At 36.2% G+C, this 19,897-nt stretch overlaps 2 protein-coding genes across 2 annotated transcripts in view; one reads left to right on the top strand and one right to left on the bottom strand.

Moving 5' to 3' along the window:
* LOC117986662 (mucin-4) overlaps window positions 1-19,897 on the top strand; it is a 65,142-nt gene that overhangs the window by 14,710 nt on the left and 30,535 nt on the right. The window lies entirely within an intron of this gene.
* On the bottom strand, window positions 5,788-10,420 carry LOC138402979 (uncharacterized). Its single transcript, XM_069501705.1, has one exon. The coding sequence runs from the start codon at window positions 7,524-7,526 to the stop codon at window positions 6,033-6,035; it is 1,494 nt and encodes a 497-aa protein (XP_069357806.1). The 5' UTR covers window positions 7,527-10,420; the 3' UTR covers window positions 5,788-6,032.

The raw sequence follows: 19,897 nt of genomic DNA, 5'->3' as shown, positions 1-19,897 counted from the left end.
TAATCAATTTACAAATCGGTACAATGAACTATTCATATCCCAAGCGTCCCATAGAGTCTAGAGCCTAGTTCAAACGATAGTCCCCCCGCGAATGTCAGAGCGTGTTAGGCCGTGTCCAGACTTCCAATAGTCCATCTAACACACTATCAGCAATCGACCTAACAATACGTACCTACCACGTATTACGTACGTGAAATTAGCCATTTCTGCTAAAAATAACCTGCTTGCTGTCACGGCTTTTATATCCTAGCTTATGCTCGCGACTTCGTCCGCGTGGGCTACACAAATTTCGAACCCCTATTTCGCCCCCTTAGCGGTTGAATTTTCAAAAATCCTTTCTTAGCGGATGCCTACGTCATAATAGCTATCTGCATGCCAAATTTCAGCCCGATCCGTCCAGTAGTTTGAGCTATGCGTTGATAGATCAGTCAGTCAGTCAATCCTTTTATATATTTATAAGAAGAAGATGTCGTTATACGCATTTGTATCATTATCAAGAGTAGGTACCATAAACTAACCTTTTATGACCCATTTGGTATTTAAATATGTAATGAGAGAATTTATAGACGAATTTCTTTTGACTATACTTTATTTAAATGTTGTTGGTCGAAAGTAGTTTTGATATATTATGTGTAATATACATATAAGACGTATGCAATACCTAACTTTTAAATTGGAGACGTCTCGCATGATATTCACAAAATTACATCGGGAGCTACAAAATGCCATAATAGATCAAAGTTCCGAGTGGATATAGGTCAAGGGAGATGAATATTTTTATGTTATGTCGGTACGTATTTGAATATGACAGAGAATTCAAAGGTTTTTGAAAGAAACATTGTAAAATAAATATAGAAACTGAAGAATCTATTATTGAAAATCTGACTGTATAATTGAAACAGATGGTAGGTACCTATATGAAACTAAAACGAACCTTGTAATAAGGATCTCTAAAAGTATCATTTAATTTACGGTTTAAAAAGTTTAACTGACATTAAATAAAATTTATTATGTTTATTTTATTCTACTCTCTCATTAAATTATTTATGAAAAGAATTGAAAGCGATTACATATTTATTTTATTTTATGTATAGTATATTATTTTACATTATTTGACAATTCTATTAATTAAGCTTAAATTTAAATTAAAGGTAAAAAGAAAAAAATTAAATAAAACCTAAAATAAATTAAATTAAATCAAAAATAAATTGACAGCTGACTTACTTATTTATTAATCTTCGACTTACTTCGTTTCTTAAATGTGGTCACATATTCCTATATGTAGTCTACATTTAAGGTCTTTATCCTATATACCCATGCAAAAAATCACGTCAATCCGTTGCGACGTGATTGATCGGCAAACCAACAGATTAACAAACCAATAAACCAACAAACAAACACACTTTCGCATTTATAATAAGGGTAGGTACTAATTCTACCTCAGTAATAATTTAAATTAATTAGAACCGAAACTATTTTTATAGATAAAGATAGATAGGTTTGTCCATTCAGGCATCAGAAATCCGTTCAAGCTTTGAAAGAAACTGGCCGGCCATTTTATCGCTTCATCGTCCCATCGTCCCATCGGTACTGCAGGAAAGCCGCAGGCCTGTACGTGACTAGAACTCTATTGAATTGAATGCAATTATTCATTTACTATGGTCCTATTCAAGTGGGGACCATTCAAAAGATACCTACCTTTTTTAAAGTCTGGAATTTCGCTTATCTCAAAATAATCAGCCTCATATTTTAAGTCCCTCTTTGATTACATCTACTTACTAACTACGACTACAACTAACTTTATTCATTGGTGAAAATTAGTTAGAGCGATATTACTTGACGATACTTCGTTATCAAATGAGATCTCGCGGTTACCTCAAAGATCTCATGACACAAAAAGTGAAGCAATTAAAATACTTAATTGATAATTGCGGTTTTACGAACCAAATCTCGAAATGAAACAGATAATAGGTACAATTTACCGACATTTCTATTGCAAAAGTTTAACAACAGACTTTATTTTGTACGTAATATTGTATTGAAAACTTTCAATTTACACGTAATTTCATGATTTTGGCCCGATTAACAAATAAATACTCCTCCTAGCACAAGCCTGACGCTTAAATGGAGAGGAAAGGGGAATATTAGTCATTTAACATGGCTAATATTTTTATTAAAAAAAAAATGTAATATAAATAAATATACATATGTAATTTATACAATAATTTATTATTTCGCACAAATTTTATTTATAACCAACGACTCCTGTAGACTATAAATATAGACCGCCATATTTTTAAGCATGCTCGTAGGTGTCGCTTTACGCAAACGTGCGTGAACCCCACGTCAATATAAAACTATGCTATTGCTAGTCGCTACCGCTGCGCGTATTAGAGCAAGATCCCACTGCCACGCCGCCAGACTTTCCTTATTTTCTGAGAAACAAAATGTATGGGATACAGTAGTGTTAGTATGTATCTACTACTCTGTCCCACACATTTTGTTTCTCATAAAATAAGGCACGTCTGGTGGCATTGGGATCTTGGATCATTCGCTTATCATACGAATGTAATAATATGAGCATTGCTTGTGTTATGTCTATAGCTTGTCCATAACTGTGTATAACGCTATCTGCGATCGGTTACGACTTACGAAGAACAGTAGACTCAAGACTGTAAGCATAATTTTACACTTCTTACAGTTTACCGTCCTTCGTAAGTCGTATAGGTATCAATCGTCGTTGTCAGACGTAAATCGGTTTCACACAAAAATCCGTCGTCTGCATTAGCTCAAGCAGTCTGTCAGGAGTCAGAGCATAACATTCGGCGTAACTTCTGCACATTATGTGACTTCTCTAAAGTCGAAATGAAATGTTGATGAGTAGGGATTTTTCCTTTTGTATGGTAAACATCTAACTTTGCCGGGCCTAGAAAATATTCATGAGGATTTTCGGTACAACAGAAATTATGTAAACTACAGTAATTGTTTGTTGTATTCCGATTCTTGAGCTTAAACAGGTTACCCGTGAAAATATATGTCCAAAAATGTTTCATTTTACAGGCGCCTTGTGGATATAAATTCATATTTTTATGTATAAACTTCAGCTAGTAATGCTCTTATTTAGGTTTAAGTGCCGTAAAACATTGTAATAGCGTAAAAACATTAAATGTTAGCGACAAGGCTCTCTTGGCACTTGTATGACGTTGACAGGGGGGCGCTGTTGGAGAACAAAGGCTTAGAATATTCATACAAGAACAAAAGGGACACATGACGGCAACGTTAGTTTTGATTTTTGCCACGCGCCAAGATAGCCTTGTCACACTGTAGTTGGGTACCAATACAACCTATTTGTATAGGTCCCTAACAGTGCTGGACTGCGGTGTCTGTGGTGTGAAACCCCAATAATACATATAATGACATTATATTATATGTAATGCGTAAACTTTGAGTTTGAGAGAGGACTCGTAGCTCTACGTGTCAACTGTCGTGTGAACCGTATACTTATACGGTTACCGTACTAAATCGTACTTTGACTGACAGTGGATACTTAGAGCAAATATGGCGAGCCCTTTATATTATAATTTAATAATAATATGTTAGTGATACTTTTAGATAGGTAAGCTAGAAACATCAAATAGTCTGAAGAGTCAATCAAACAATGGAGGAACGAAATTAGGCAAAATAGTGTAGCTACACGGTACACCGATAACTTAAAAAGACTAGAGAACCCGAGCTTTTGGAAACCATAAATTGCCGCCGGCACTTTAGAAGTTATCATGTCCTTATCAAATAATAACCCGAATTTAACTTCAGCAGACCGCGAGGCAATTACGGTCATAAGATAAATAAATAAATAAATAAATAAATAAATAAAATAAAATAAAATAAAAAAGCCTTTTATTCATCCTTAATAAATTATTAAACAAATAATTAGTTGACAAAAAATAATTAAAATTCACAGCTATATAGATCAATTTACTTGTGCATGCATTAGTTAATATTTATTATTTAATCTTAAAATATAATAATTATTAGAAATGTCATTATTTTTTATTTTAAGGACCTCTCAGCGAGAAAGGCCTCCTCCAGATTTTTCCAGGTCTTCCTGTCTAGAGCCTTTTTTCTCCAGTTTATACCTCCTGTTTCTTTAATTTCATTTTCCCAACTTTCTACAGGTCTACCTCTCTTTCGTTTCCCAACTGGGCCACGCCATTCAGTTATACTTACGTACTTGCTTATAAGATAAATAGCGATTAAAAATGTAGGACCTGGCAATCTAAACTCTAATAAAAGTTTACCCTAATTGCGAGTCTTATTTGTGTTTGGAAGAACTTTATTACATAGACATTTAGTATAGACATCGAAAAGGTCTTGTCGTGAGATAGACTTGTAGATAAAATTTATCTTGAAAAGGAGTGGTTTTTCTTTTCTTTATATCATAGTATAGTAATTTAATTGTATAGTTATTTGTAACAATATAGAGAGGCATATTTACATTAATTGCTAAAACGTACGTAGGCAACATTTATTAAATACATACATTTACGTTCAACCCTTTTGTGAGTATTTCTGTTAAATATAGGTTTAAAATAAATTGTTTAGTGCTTTTATTTTCTTGCTAAAGATAACTTATACTTAATCCCAAAGGACGCACCGTTGAGCATAACTCTTAATAGAACCTGAAACGGTTTTATATTTTACTTAAAACGCTATAAAAATATTATGATGAAAGCGTTGCTGCTCTTAGCGAAGTTGAAATTATTAATTTTGTACATTAATTAATTTGAGTTTTGAGTGAAGACTGCTTCATTTGGGTCGAAATTTAATGATTAATGTTTTTTTATCTTTTGAGCAGCTAAATTATAAAAAAAGACTGAATGATCTTTTCAACATTTTCTTACTATGGCATAAAGCAATATTTCACTAATTTATAATTTATGTTGAGAGCTTTTTGTAACCCTTTTTTTACCTTAATACTTTACCTTTTTTCAATTTTGAAAACAATCAGGATATAGTTTAACCTATTACTACTTAACGCCTAAACATGAATAAAGAGACAAGAAAGAAAAATATACCTTGTTGAATAGGTATTTTAAAATTATCATGCGGTTTCTTTTTGAGACGTTGAGATGTTTTGTAGAAAAAAATCCTTTACGAAGTAATGACCGTTAAAGCTTTTAGCAACTAGCATACATAGCTCTACCTTATGCGTGCCTGACACGCACTTGACCTGTTTTTTATTAATCACTAGCTTATTCCCGCGACTTCGTCCGCGTGGACTACATAAATTTTAATCCCCTATTTTACCCTCTTAGGGGTTGAATTTTCAAAAACCCTTTTTTAGCGGACGTCTACATCACAACAGTTATCTGCATGCCAAGTTGTAGCCCGATCCGTCTAGTAGTTTGAGCTGTGCGTTGCGTGGATAGATCAGTCAGTCAGTCAGCTTTTCCTTTTATATATAGAATATCATCATCATTACGATCAATCCACGCCGGCTCATTACAGAGCATGGGTCTCCTCTCAGAATGAGAAGGAGATTTGGCCATAGTCTACCACACTGGCCAAGTGCGGATTGGTAGAGTTCACACACCTTTGAAAATATTACGGAGAACTCTCTGGTGTGCAGGTTTCCACACGATGTTTTATTCACTGTTAAAGCAAGTGATATTTAATTTATTATATAAACTTAAAACGGACATAACTCCGAAAAGTTAGAGGTGCGAGCCTAGGATCGAACTGTTACGGGACCTTTGGGGAAAGCCTTTTTAAAAAAAGATTTTATTTCCCTAAAACTATTTAATTAGTTTTCTACACAATTTATATTATGAAAACAAATAACCGGAAAGACGTGTTAACTGGTTGACGTTACCCTCGAGACTGACTGTTGTCGTCTAGCCTCTTGTTAGGAGAGCTTAGGTGGGGTGTGCTTGCGTTAGCACTATTGTATACATACCAAAGGTGTAACACCTCCCCCATGGGGGTAAACTTCGGATAGTTTTTCTTCCGAAGTTTATCTTCATAAAGAAGACTTAAAGTTTCCGTTTAAGTTTCGGATATCCAATAGACTTATCTGTGACTTCATCGACTTCACCGCCCTTTGGATTAATATTCACTTCCAACTCTATATTTTCAAAATTCTTATCCGGTAATTTATTTTCCTTTACATTTACGTTTTTGAATATCTTACGAACTACAATATATATCACTCCACCGACAATACCAATGGAAATGATTATGGTTAGAATTGAGTAATGCGTCCCGTATTTTATTATGTGAGGAATCTCTTCTGTCAGTTCTGTGCTGAAGAAATTTTTATTTAACATTTCCCTTTGGGATTTTAAGTTATCTAAATCGATTCTCTCCAAACGAATAGGGGACACACTATCTTTAATTTTCTCAAATTTAAACCTATTACAACACGAATCATTAATGAGATTGTAATCAAAGGTTATTAGAGGTAAAGATATATTTTTATCAAGTTTATTTGTCATAAGGACTGTGTTTTTATTGTATCCAATGCATGATTCTCGTAAGGTTAGAACACCAGTACCTAACAAAGTGTCCTCTTTATGTATTTTAAATCTCTGACATTCTATGATAATTTTACTTGGTTCGGATTGGACAAATATCCACCTATTATAATTCAATTTTTTCCAAATATTTACTTTACCATATATGAACTTGGTTTCACATTGGTTCGGGATTTTATTAATGACCTTTGATAACAATTCGCTTTCACAAGTACTTTTACCATCAGTTGCATACACATTTGCAACATCACATATATAATGTTCGTAATTAATAATTAAACAGTTATTCAAATCGTCCAGATCGAAATAGTGGTTTTTATCAATAGTCATTGCGATATATTTCGAACTAGGAATTACTAAACTGAAAGACTCTGGTTTACCAGGAATATGCGGTGTAGGCAAGGGGATATTATGATATAATCTATATTGTGTACTTGACACTAATGGTATTTGTAATACGAATATCAATTTGTTTTTCATATAGTAAGACGATACCTTTGATATTTTCATAATAGTATGTATCATAGAAATCTCAAGTGGGACTGGTAATTCTAATTCTTGAGGTAAATGTCTAGAGCAATCAATAAGTTCCCTGTGGAGTTGTTTTGGTGTAATTATTGATGGATGCAATATATTCTGACTACTAAACATTATGGCATTTATGATATCTTCAAGTTTGAATGATAATGTAAGTATAGACATTTCGAGGCTAGTGAATACATCGTTAATATCTAATTGCAATTGTATCTTATCTTCAGTGATGGATAAATTTCCTATTTTCGCTGAGAATTTGTCAATAGCTTCATTCAGACGGTGTTCATTTACTTGGACCTTTATGAATGTTTCATTAAAATTATTAATTATAGAGTTAGTTACTAAAATGTTTTCTTTAACCAAAGACGATATTTTCCTTTCGTTATTCAATACGGAATCTATTGCTTCATCAAAAACTACTGCATCATCTTCGTCTAAAGTTCCAAAGATGTGTTTCATAATGGAACCGATCCCTGCAAACCAAGCACTGCGTTTGGCTTTTGTATCTAACAAATGAGATATGGCAGAGAATTGTTTTACTATATCTTGGTATCGTAATGTTAAAGGCTCGAAAATGTTATAGCACTCTTTACTAACTGAAGTTCTCTTACAAGTGTTTCTAACTGTATTAATTACCGAGTTAATATTTTCGACATGTGGTTTTACAAACGATATATCTAATGGAATTAGAACATTTAATTGTCCTTCGTTTATTTTTACATTTCCCAGGTAATCAAAATAAATGCCGGAGCTTGCTGAAATTTGTTGTATGTATTCCCGATGCGGTTGGGCGAAAACACTGAAAATTTCATAATATATGTTAATGGTAATTCTCAAGAATTTATTTGTTAAATTTTAAAAATGATAAGAGTCTTTTCCTTAAACCTAAGCTAAGTAATCTAAATTAAATTTTACGAGAGTAAGTAAATGAAATTAATACTATACTATATCTAATTACCTTTTAATTTTAAAGGTAAACTTTTCTCCTACAACTAATACCTATAAGTAGTTTCCGTTAACCTATTAGGTATTTCCGGATGTTTCGGCCAATTTCACCTCATCGTAATGATGAGTGACATGACGTCTATTGATTAGCAAGGATAAGGTATTATTACCAAGAATTTTTATGACCTTGTATGGTCCTTTCCATAATGGGGATAAGGCTTTGCGTAACCTTAGATGGTTTTTCAGGTAAACGTAGTCGCCTACTTTGTACTGTCGTGGTCTACTATGGGAATCATAATAGTTTTTTGATCTGTTTTTAGAATTTTGTATGTTTTGAACTGCTTTTTGTTGTGAGAATTTAAGACGATTTTGAAGCATCTTCACGTATTCGGGATAGGTGGCTCCAGGAGTTTCGTCAAAGATAGAATTTGGGATAAATGGCTTATGGCCATATAACAATTCGTACGGGGTGTAATTGGTAGTACAATGGGTAGCTGTATTATACGCTAGCATTGCGGTGTAGACGTAACGGGGCCAGTCAGTCTGTCCTTCATTAACATAGGATTTTAAATATTCTTTTAAGGTTGAGTGACTCCTTTCTAATGCACCTTGTGTCTGGGGGTGATATGGTGAAGACCATAATTGCTTTATTTTCAGGAATTGGCAGGTTTTCTTGAATAATTCTGCCGTGAAGTTCGTACCTTGGTCTGTAAGAATCATTTTCGGTATTCCAAAAAGAGATATGAAATGTAGAAGACAGTCTGTTGTTTCTTCTGCTGTTGTACTACGAACTGGATACGCTGCGGAAAATTTCGTTAAGTCGTCTTGTAGTGTGAGTATGTATTTTAGTTTTGCTAATCCGGATTCTGGTAAGGGTCCAACTATATCTAGACTGAGGCGCTGCCATGGCGCAGTACTAGTGCTGGTAATTTGCATGGGAGCCCTGTTTATCCTCCTTAGTGCTTTGTTTTCCTGACAAGATTTGCAGGCTTTGACGTATGTTTCTATATCTTTACGCATTCCTTTCCAGTAGTACATATCTTTTACTCTACTAAACATGCGGGCTGATCCTAGATGTCCAGCGACTGGGATATCATGGTTATCGTGTAAAATCTTCTTTATTTCGGTAGGAGATGGATAAGTTATATTATTGTGATATATATTCACCTTAATACCAGTGTTATTGAAAAGAAATAAAATAATATTATATATCTTTGTAAAGGAATGTTTTTCAAACGGGTCTCTGAAATCGGAAATTGCAATTTCATCTATATTTCCAAATATTAATAATTGATTTCTAACGCGTTTCAGAGTCTCGAATATTTCAATATAACGTGATTCATCGAAATGGTGCACTTTCGTGAAGAGAAGAAAATATCTTTTATTAGTTGCTTCTACTTTGTGATATGAATGTAGTTGTTTTTCGGCTTCCATAATCTCGTTTGAATTCGCAACATTACCTAATATTTCTTCAACATATGGATTTGACTCATCGAGATCAATGGATGTGGGTATTAATAATGTTTTAACCGATGATTTCAGTAAACTTTCATTGTATTCTACGATGTGCGTATTGAAATTTTTATTCTTGTCAGACACAGTTTTCAGAAATGTGGAGTAGTCATCATCAGTTGGGCTTAATTCTCTACTTGGTAGATCGATCTGCTCGATAGGTGGTGAACCAATGAGTTCAGGTGGAGATGGTACAGAAGGTACAGGTGGTAATGGTTTTGAAACCAGTGGTGTTTCAAACATGTCTGGTAGATCTTCGGCAATCGGTAACGGAGAGAAGTCTCCTATTTGCGGATTAGAAGTGGGAATAATTGGTTGGTCTTCGGTATCAGGTAAGATTTCATCTAGTTCAAAAGATGGTGGAGAAATGAGTAATTCTTCTAGATCTCCATCTAAATTTAGTTCTTCTGGATTTACTGTAACAGGGTTAACTGGGTATCTTGATAAAGCGTCAGCATTAGCGTTAACTTTTCCCTTTTTGTATTTTATGCTGTAATCATACTCTTCCAATTTGAGTCGCCATCTTACTAAACGTGATCCAGGATCCTTGCAGTTGAAAAGCCATTGAAGCGGTTTATGGTCTGTGACAATGGTAAAAGTATTTCCATACAGGTAAGGTCTAAATGTTTTAGTACCAAAAACAATTGCAAGACATTCTTTTTCTGTAGTGCTGTAATTTGTTTCAGCTTTATTTAATGTACGCGACGCAAAAGCAATAGGACGATCTTTTCCTATTTCTCCCTGAGACAAAATTGCAGAGATAGCATAATTTGATGCATCACAGGTAAGTATGAACGGCTTAGTAAAGTCTGGGTAGATAAGTATTGGTGCTGTTAATAATTTACTTTTCAAAGTTTCGAAAGAGAGTTGTTGTTCATTACCCCAATTGAACGTGGTATTCTTCTTGAAGAGTGAGGTAAGTGGTTTTGCAAGCATGGAGAAATTTGAAATGAATCTTCGGTAGTAGGAAATGAGACCTAGGAAAGATTTTACATCTTTTTGATTCTTTGGGATAGGGAATTCTTTTACAGCTTTTATCTTGTCGGGATTTGGTCTAACTCCTTCGTCTGTAATAGTATGCCCTAAATAGTTTACTTCCTTTCGCAGAAATTCGCATTTGTCTGGTTGCAGTTTAAGATTGAATTGGCGTAACCTATCGAATACACTTTTTAATTTCTCTATGTGCGAATTTAGATCATAAGAATAAATGACGATGTCGTCTAGATAGACATAGCAGTGAATTCCTTGCAGCCCGGAGAGAACGGTATTAATCATCCTCTGAAACGTGGCTGGGGCGTTTTTTAGTCCAAATGGCATCCTTTTGAACTGGTAGTGCCCTTCTGGGATGGTGAAGGCGGTTTTGTCCGCGTCCTCTGGGTCTAGTCGGATCTGATGGAACCCAGATGCCAAGTCAAGGGTAGAGAAGTATTTACTATTTCCTAGTTGGTCCAGGATTTCGTTGATCTGTGGAATGGGATACGATTCTCCAATGGTTATATCGTTGAGTTTTCGGTAGTCTATCACCACTCTCCATTTTCTTTCACCTGAAGCATCGATTTTTTTGGGTACCACCCAGATGGGTGATGACCAGGGTGATATCGATGGCTGGATTATGTCTTGGTCTAGCATCTTCTTTATCTGGTTTTGAACCTCGTCTTTGTGGCATTGAGGGAATCTGTAAGATTTTGCGTTAATAGGAGTGTCCGAATTTGTTTTGATTCGATGTTTCAACGCGTGTGTGTATGTTAGTCTGTCATCTGGTAAGTGAAATATATCGGAGTATTGCGAACAAACATTCACGAGTTGTTCGCCCTCTTCGTCGTTTAAATGCGACAACCTGAGAGAATCAACAACTCGTTCGGTTCTCTCTAACGTGTTCTGGCAATTGTTAACTAATTCTATGTTGTGAGACGGAATTTTCTGCAATTTAAGGTTTAGATTAGAATTTATTTCAATAGGTTCTTCGGTAGTATTCAATATAGTAATGTTGACTCTTTTATTGGGTTTCACTTTAACCATGCAGTTGGAAATAAGAACCTGTTCGGAAATTCTCTGATCTATTATCATTCCTTCTCTTATTTCGGGATTTTCTACCGAACATTCGATGACAGTTTCTGATCTTGGTGTAATAAGGTACTTTGGTTCGGTGAAAATTAAATATGCCTTGTGTTGATTGATTTCGAGGCTATTTGTATTATAGTTTAGCTGACAATTGTATGCCGCAAAAAGGTCTGATCCTATGATTCCATCATAGGGGATCTGTAATTCGTTGAATACATGGAACTTATGGCATATCAATTCGTTTCCTATTTTTATTTTAAGGTTCACGTAACCTAAACTTTTGAGGGGTAAATCGATTTTGGAATCGATTCCCTTTACTGACACATTTTCCGAATGCACCTTCATGGTGTTTGTTAAGGCGGACCTTCTTATAAGGCAGATGGATGCGCCTGTATCGAGCAATAATGAAAGAGGCCTGGAACTTCCTGAAGTCTTTACATTAATATGTGGTAATAGCCTGTTGTTGTTGTTATTGATTTTGAAAATCCTATTCGTGCCACGACTTGGGTGATGTCGCGTCCGGCACGACGACGTGACATCTACATGTTTAAATCCTCGTCGTTCTCATAGTAGTCGGTAGTTTCGTCATGATCCTGTTCGTCGGGGACGGAAGGTCCCGGATGATTTTCCTCATCATAAGGAGTCCTATCATCTTCTTCCTCTTCTTCATCAACGAAGTTGATGTGTGGTTTATTGAAATAAGATGGTTGTTGAAATCTGTTTCCTTGGTGACCTTGAGGAGGTCTGGGCACAAAGCTATTTTGTGGATAATATGATGGGCCTTGAGGAGGCCTATAGAAGTTTCTTTGGCCTTGTTGACCCTGAGGGGGTCGGGGCCCAAATTGGTTTTGCTGACCCTGAGGGGGTCTAGGCATAAAGGAATTATTACCTTGAGGAGGCTTGTAGAATTTTCTTTGTTGTCCCTGAAGGGGTTTTGACATCAATTGACCCGGAAAATTCCTTCTTTCCTTTTGGTAGTTTTCAGTTTTTCTATATAATGTCTGTTGGATCTTTTCTTCCGAGATTGCTAGCGAAATTGCCTCGTTTAGGTTCCGAGGGGACCGACACCTAACAATGTTCGAAATCCTAGGGTGTAAACCCATAAGGAAGTGATGGAGAGCTAAGTCCTCCATCGCGGCTGTACGCCCTGGAATTTCTAACTTCCTATGTGAATTCATGGTAATCTCTGTTAGAAGCTGGGTGAGAATTGACTCAATTTTGGTTGAAAATTGTACGACACTGTCTGTGGATAATTGTTTTGTTTCCTGCAGGTCCATGATTAAATGGGAATAGTGTTTCTTTTGACTGAATTGGGTTTTGAGAAATTCCTTAAGTTGTTCGAAACAGGTAAAGTCTTTAATCGAGGCTGCTATTTCAGCCTTGCCTTGAAGTTGGCTTAGAATGTATTTAAATAGGATATACTTTTGTGACTCCGTAGCCAAATCGAAAGCGTTATTGCAATTCGTGATAAAAGAATTAATAGTTTCTCGTGACCCATCGTAAGGTTTTATAAATTTTAACAAGATGTTCAAATCTACTTCTATTTCGCCCTTAATTGACAGGACCGGGGACGGTGACCTAGTCTCACTGTCTTGAGGTCTCTGTGGGACGTCTAAGCTAACCTTATCTGACCTCGGCATTTTGTAAAACTATGTTAGTAGTTCGATCTGGATACTTTGATACACAAAACACAAAAAAAACAATCAATAGAATAGAGTAAACACACAAGTAAAATAAAGTACACACAAAAATGTAAAATAAATCTGTAAAAATATAAAATGTCAAATGTAAAATGTCAAATATAAGTTTCTTCCACAACTTTCTATGTATTCTCCTTTTATAAATTCCTTTTTATATAACTTTGTCAAAAGTTAATAGTTTTTAAACTTTCAAATTCCTTTGAATATTAAATCTGTAATTTTCAATCTATAATCTTCTTTGTATTCAATTCAATATTGTTCATTTATAACGCGTAGACCATAATAGAGATAACACTTACAGTTCGACGAATGTTAACATAAACAAGACGCTCGCCTGCATTCTTCAGCGATAAGCGAAGATGTTTACAGAATAAGCGGCCGGACCTCCCGTGAATTCCAACTCTGTGGGGTCAGGGTCACACCCTGGCGTTGCACCGGACGGGTTAACAACACTTCACGAATTTGAGATCGTCTGCCGACACAGGACTCGTGCACTTTTCACTACACTTTTCACTTATGAGCTTTTTGCACAGCACTTTTCACTTTAGAGTCCTTGTTTCTTCTTTTAGATTTTCCTTCCGGAAAAACGTTCAAAAATCGGTCTACGCGGAGCCCGGGGTATACGACACTTTTTAGGCAAACCGGAATGTTCAGGATCCCACCGCGCTGCCACCAAATTGTTACGGGACCTTTGGGGAAAGCCTTTTTAAAAAAAGATTTTATTTCCCTAAAACTATTTAATTAGTTTTCTACACAATTTATATTATGAAAACAAATAACCGGAAAGACGTGTTAACTGGTTGACGTTACCCTCGAGACTGACTGTTGTCGTCTAGCCTCTTGTTAGGAGAGCTTAGGTGGGGTGTGCTTGCGTTAGCACTATTGTATACATACCAAAGGTGTAACAGAACGCTCGGCCTCCGACTAGGACACGGATGTGTTAATCACTAGGCTATCACAGCTTTTTAAATAGTGGTTATTTTCTGTTAATATTGTGGCACAAAATTTTATCTTAGATATCTACAGTAGGTATAAGCTCGTTATATAAATCAAGCTCAACGTACCATTCTTAATCGACCAGTTATATTTTATGTTCACGGTTTTATTATCTTCAGGCTCCTTTCATCCTGAACGATGCCCATTTCATGTACACTTAGTGATTCTATCTCTTATGGGAAAACTTGATTTATGTTGGCGTTAAGAATTAATAAATACTAATAAAGATGATAATGTAATAAATACTAGATGATGTGCGCGACTTGGACGGCGTGGACTTAGGTTTTATAAATCCCATGCGAACTCTGGATTTTCCGGGATTAAAAGTCTTCCGATTCGGGATGCAAGCAATCCAATACCATATGTCAAAATTGGTTAAATGGATGGACGGTAAAAAGTTAAAGAAAGAAAAAAAAAACGTTTAGTTTTGAAAGCTGTGCCACACATTACCAGTTAAACCTACGGGTTAGGTTATCCCGGCGCCAGACACACAGTCAGCTAACAGACAGACTTTGTCGATCGATCTCGATTCAATTTTATATTTAGACTATAGCCAATCTAAATAGTCAAAATAGATAGTACCTACTGCTTAACACTTTTGCCACTGTTCTAAAAACACTACATCGTGTATAAATGTTAAACATCAATTTGTTTTTACTCTTCAGTAATTTATGAACTAAAAACATGATTGAAATGCTTGTACTTACATACAAGTTAATTTATTAGTGACTATAAATAAATAATAACTACATATGTTGCTTAATGCATGATACATAACTTAGAAAGCATCGCTTGTATTTGATTAGTTTCTTATATAACTTATGCAGACGACGCAAATAACGATCGCAAACGAATAAATCAACTATCGAGAGAGCTTTTCCATCATCAAAAATACAGGAGAAACAAAGGAAGATTTATGTGGGTGGATTGTACCCCTACAAAGATTGTGTAGTCTAATGAATTGTCGGGTAGCGAACAGCGATGCATCATGGTACGATAGTAAAAATCCTTCGCTCCGGGTAAGATGAAGGGTCAACGGATAAGGCTTCATACACACTTGTTTAACAGTGAAGTAAAACAATAGTAAAGTAAAGAAGTAAAAAAAGTAGATATTTACTTGAAAATATAATACATATTAAAATTATCGTATAGGCATTTCAGGATGTACCTAAACGACGTCTTCCTACCTATGGGAAGCTAATGGGTTTTGGATAGTTTTTGTATAAACTTTTGTAAGCAGACAGTCTGACTTTTACCGCCGTACTCAGAGTCGCTTAATCGTTACTTAAGTTTAGTTAAAACGAGACAGAGCTATATCTCTCACATAAATCTGTTTAATTTTATATTTACGAAAAATCCCTTGGAACGAATATCAACTACACAGCACTTGTAGATAAATGCAGAAAAACAATGGTACCTACTTAGAAACCAGAATTTAATTATCTTCCGTGCCTCGACAGCGTCTCTTTTGTTAAAGGAAACTATTCTAAAGCTTCGGTCGCCTTATTGCCATCGACTGCTATCTCACTTGGTGGTAAGTTACGATACAGTTTATGATGGAAACGAGCTGACCTAGAAGGGTTATGGCAGCGCATAAAGTAACCCATAAGGTAAGGGAGCATACCGAATCGCTTGGCGGCACCCCTTTGATAAACTAGCCACAGCCAAACTCAAAGCACAGCTCAAAGCCTCCTGTCAGGCCAGGTGTAAGGCCTTAGTGTAATTTTTCAAGTTAACCTAGTGTGCCTAACTGCCTACTCTGTCATTTAGTATGGACGGAAAAGAGTCGTTTTTTCATCCGTACAAAATGATAGATTTAATAATATCCATAGTACATAAGGCATTTAAAATTGACCAATCCTAAATGAGAATATGCTTGAAGAAGTGTATGTAGGTCCTAACAATACGATATCATCCAATAAAAGCAATCGAGGGGTATCCAGTATCGACGTATCTTTGAATCGCCGGCGCGGCGGCATCAATTTGTATCCCGGGTCTGACATAACACGGTATTACTATAACAGTATAAAATACTATATTTACGATAATATTATAATAATGTGAGTTTCAAAAACGAAGACCTCTTCCTTACTTCGTAATTCGCATACCTATCATTAGGCCGTACACCACCAACAGGGAAACTTCCTGCTTGAATTATATTTTACTTTTTTTTTAGTACTCGATGGTATAGCATACAGACTACGTGGAATTGGGATATTTGGAATTAATAAATGCCCACGATTTTGTCCACGTTGGTTTAGTTATTTTTAAGAATCCCGGGGGAACTCTTTAATTTTGCAGGAGGAAAAGCCGTCTTGTTCATGTCCAGGATGCAAGCTATATATCTGTACCTACCTTATTTCGTCAAAATCATTAAAACGGATAGGAAACAGTCGCGAAAGGTTTATAGACACACTTTCGCATTTATCCATACTAATATTATAAATGCGAAAGTGTGTCTGTCCTGTCGGTCTGTCCGTCTGTCTGTATGCTAGCCTTTCACGGCCCTTCCGTTCAACCGATTTTGACGAAAGGTACAGCGATAGATTGCATCCCGGGGAAGGACATAGGCCACTTTTTATCCCGAAAATCAAAGACTTCCCACGGGATTTTTAAAAACCTAAATTCACGCGGACGAAGTCGCAGGCATCATATAGTACCTAATAAGTATTAGTATGGATAATTGATGTACCTATTGACACTAAATTAAAGCCCGATTTTATGATAGGCACCTCATAAAATCAGGTTTCAGTTGCGTTCTTCCTAAAATTGATTAGTTACTTGTTAGGTAGTAATATATTATCCTAAAATTTATTAGTTTCAGGGGCATAACTAGTTTATTTTAAAGGTTCTAAAACCGGGTATTGCCGGTAGTAGGTACGTATATGTCGGCGCGAAGGCGTTAATAGTTAATCGTAGTCAATCAAAAGTTAAATATTACCTTGTTAACCAAGTACTAAAATAGCCTCAGAGTTTGTAAACAATTGAAAGTGATGACGAATTGTTATTGTAAGCGAGTGATTACGCATGTTTTAGTATAAATACAGGCGGGCGACGTGTCAGGATTCATTATTGCTTTAGACGTCGTGCTGCTCGAACCTCTCGAGATTAGCAATAAAAGAAAAGTTCAAACGAGTATTGTGGTTTCATTCATAATGGATGAAGATACTGAACACAGTGACGTCAGCAATGCTGACGTCACTCTTTTTAAAAATGGCTCGGAAACTCTTCAGCCGTCATATATAATTTTTCGCTAAGATTAACGGGTTCTGCACGGTAAATGAACATGAAATTACGCAGATTATGTTGGTTTACACAGTGCAGCGCAGGCTAACTGTGGCAGCAATATTTATACACGCTCCGAGCTGCTGCAATCAGCATAATTACAACGCGTAATACGAATATTACATATTTGTATTTTGGCATTACCTACCTACTGGGGGTTTTTTAATTCAGATACAAGTTAGCCCTTGACTGCAATCTCACCTGCTGGTAAGCCATGAATTATGATGCAATCAAAAAGATACCAGCTTACCTGGAAGGGGTATGGCAGTTTTTATTAAATCCTTAAATCCATACACCCCTTTGGTTTCATGGCAACGTACCGGAACGCTAAATTGCTTGGGAGCATGGTTTTGCCGGTAGGGTGGTAACTAGCCACGGCCGAACCCTCTCACCAGACCAGACCAGAAATTTAGAAATTATAAAATTCCAAACCTTACCTTACCTTAACCTTGGATTTCAAACACCAATGTTCTCAAAGGTGTGGAGAAGGTACGACAATAGTGCAACGGGTGGGGTTTGAACCGCCGTCCTTTCGGATTTCATTCCACTCCTTTAACCATTGAGCTATTGATGCTCTGAGGTATTTTAGAAGACAGCGATTTAATTTATCTCCATCTGGCATCGAACCATTAACCTTTTGTAAAGAGTTGTAAGCAGTGATAGCCTATAAGTAGTGATATCCTAGTGGTTAGGACGTCCGCCTTCTAATCGGAGGTCGGGGTTCGATCCCGGGCACGCACCTCTAACTTTTCGGAATTATGTGTGTTTTAATTAATTAAATATCACTTGCTTTAACGGTGAAGGAAAACATCGTGAGGAAACCTGCATTCCATGAGAGTTCTCCATAATGTCCTCAAAGGTGTGTGAAGTCTACCAATCTGCACATGGCCAGCGTGGTAGACTATGGCCAAAACCTTTCTCACTCTGAGAGGAGACCCGCGCTCTGTAGTGAGCCGGTGATGGGTTGATCATGATGATGAAAGAGTTGTAATGTACTCGGTTGGAAAGGAACAAAGTCAAACAATAATTCTATAAACTGAAACACTGCGCTCACCGGGAAATCTAACGCCATCGGAATATTAGACAAGCCTCCTCGTAATTCTAGCATTAAGGTGACGCAGTACGATCGACCGAACCTGTTTGCTTTTCACTTGACATTGTATGAGAGGCACGATGATTTTCACCGAAATCAAGGATTTAGGAAAAGTATTATTGAGAAAAAACTACTAGCTTTATGTTTACAAAGTATAGTTATTTCAACTAATGAATAAATAAACTATGTCTAATGTCAAATTCCTTTACAATTTTCATACCCCTAATCTTATTTATTAACGCCCAAAGTTGTCATAAATTTTGTGTTAAAATAGGAATCTTTTGAGGCTCGTAACTTTAAAACATATTTTTTTAATATATCAATAAACCTAGATAATGACGAAATTAATCGATATAATACTTAGTTTTGAGCATACAATATCAAATAATGTAGTAATTACCCTCCTACGTTTGTATGAAGAAAGCACCGAACTGAGCCCACTTAATATTTGATTACCATTTCAAATGGTACTGGAGTACAAAATTACAGTCTGTAAATTTTGGATTACACCACAGAGGCCACGAATTAACAAATTAATAAATTGTTATTAATTTGTTAATAGTAGACGGTATAAAATGCATTAGGTGAAAAGTATTGTAAATCCGTAGGCATCATTATGATCATGATCAACCTATCGCCAGCTCACTACAGAGCACGGGTCTCCTCTCAGAGTGAGAAGAGTTTGGTCATATTCTACCACGCTGGTCATGTGCGGATTGGTACACTTCACACACCTTTGAGAACATTATAGAGAACTCTCAGGCATGCAGGTTTCTTCACGATGTTTTCTATCTGGAGCTTAATAATATCTTTGCAGTAAGTTTAATCTACTTCATATTTGCATTGTATTAATCATGACATATTATATTATGTTATCACGACAGTATAAGCTCACAAGCTTGCACAAATCTAACTATATTATACAGTCTAGGAATTAGTCATTGTCTCGAGCATTCTGACGAACACTATCGTAAATGTAAATAACAAGGTATGCTGCATAATCTTGAATATTAGTCAGACAATATTTCAGTTTGTACCGGTACGTTTTCATTTGTATGTGTAAAGCATGGATGTAGATATATTACGCGACAGGTCGAGATGGCAATCAGGGTGGGAACGCCCCGCATACCCCCTGCGCTAGCCCAGTGCGGGCGAGCACGGGCGCTGTGCGAGTGTGCGGGCGTTCCCCCGCCTCATACCCTGATTGCCATCTCGACCTGTCGCGTACTTATAGTGTA

The sequence above is a fragment of the Maniola hyperantus genome, chromosome 11 (genome assembly GCF_902806685.2).
Source record: "Maniola hyperantus chromosome 11, iAphHyp1.2, whole genome shotgun sequence".
NCBI classification, from domain to species: Eukaryota; Metazoa; Arthropoda; class Insecta; order Lepidoptera; family Nymphalidae; genus Maniola; species Maniola hyperantus.
This window is presented reverse-complemented; position numbering and strand designations above follow the sequence as displayed.

What these genes read in the sequence shown, in the direction of transcription:
- LOC138402979 (XM_069501705.1), bottom strand. Translation starts at nt 7,526, where the DNA reads ATGAAACACATCTTTGGAACTTTAGACGAAGATGATGCAGTAGTTTTT.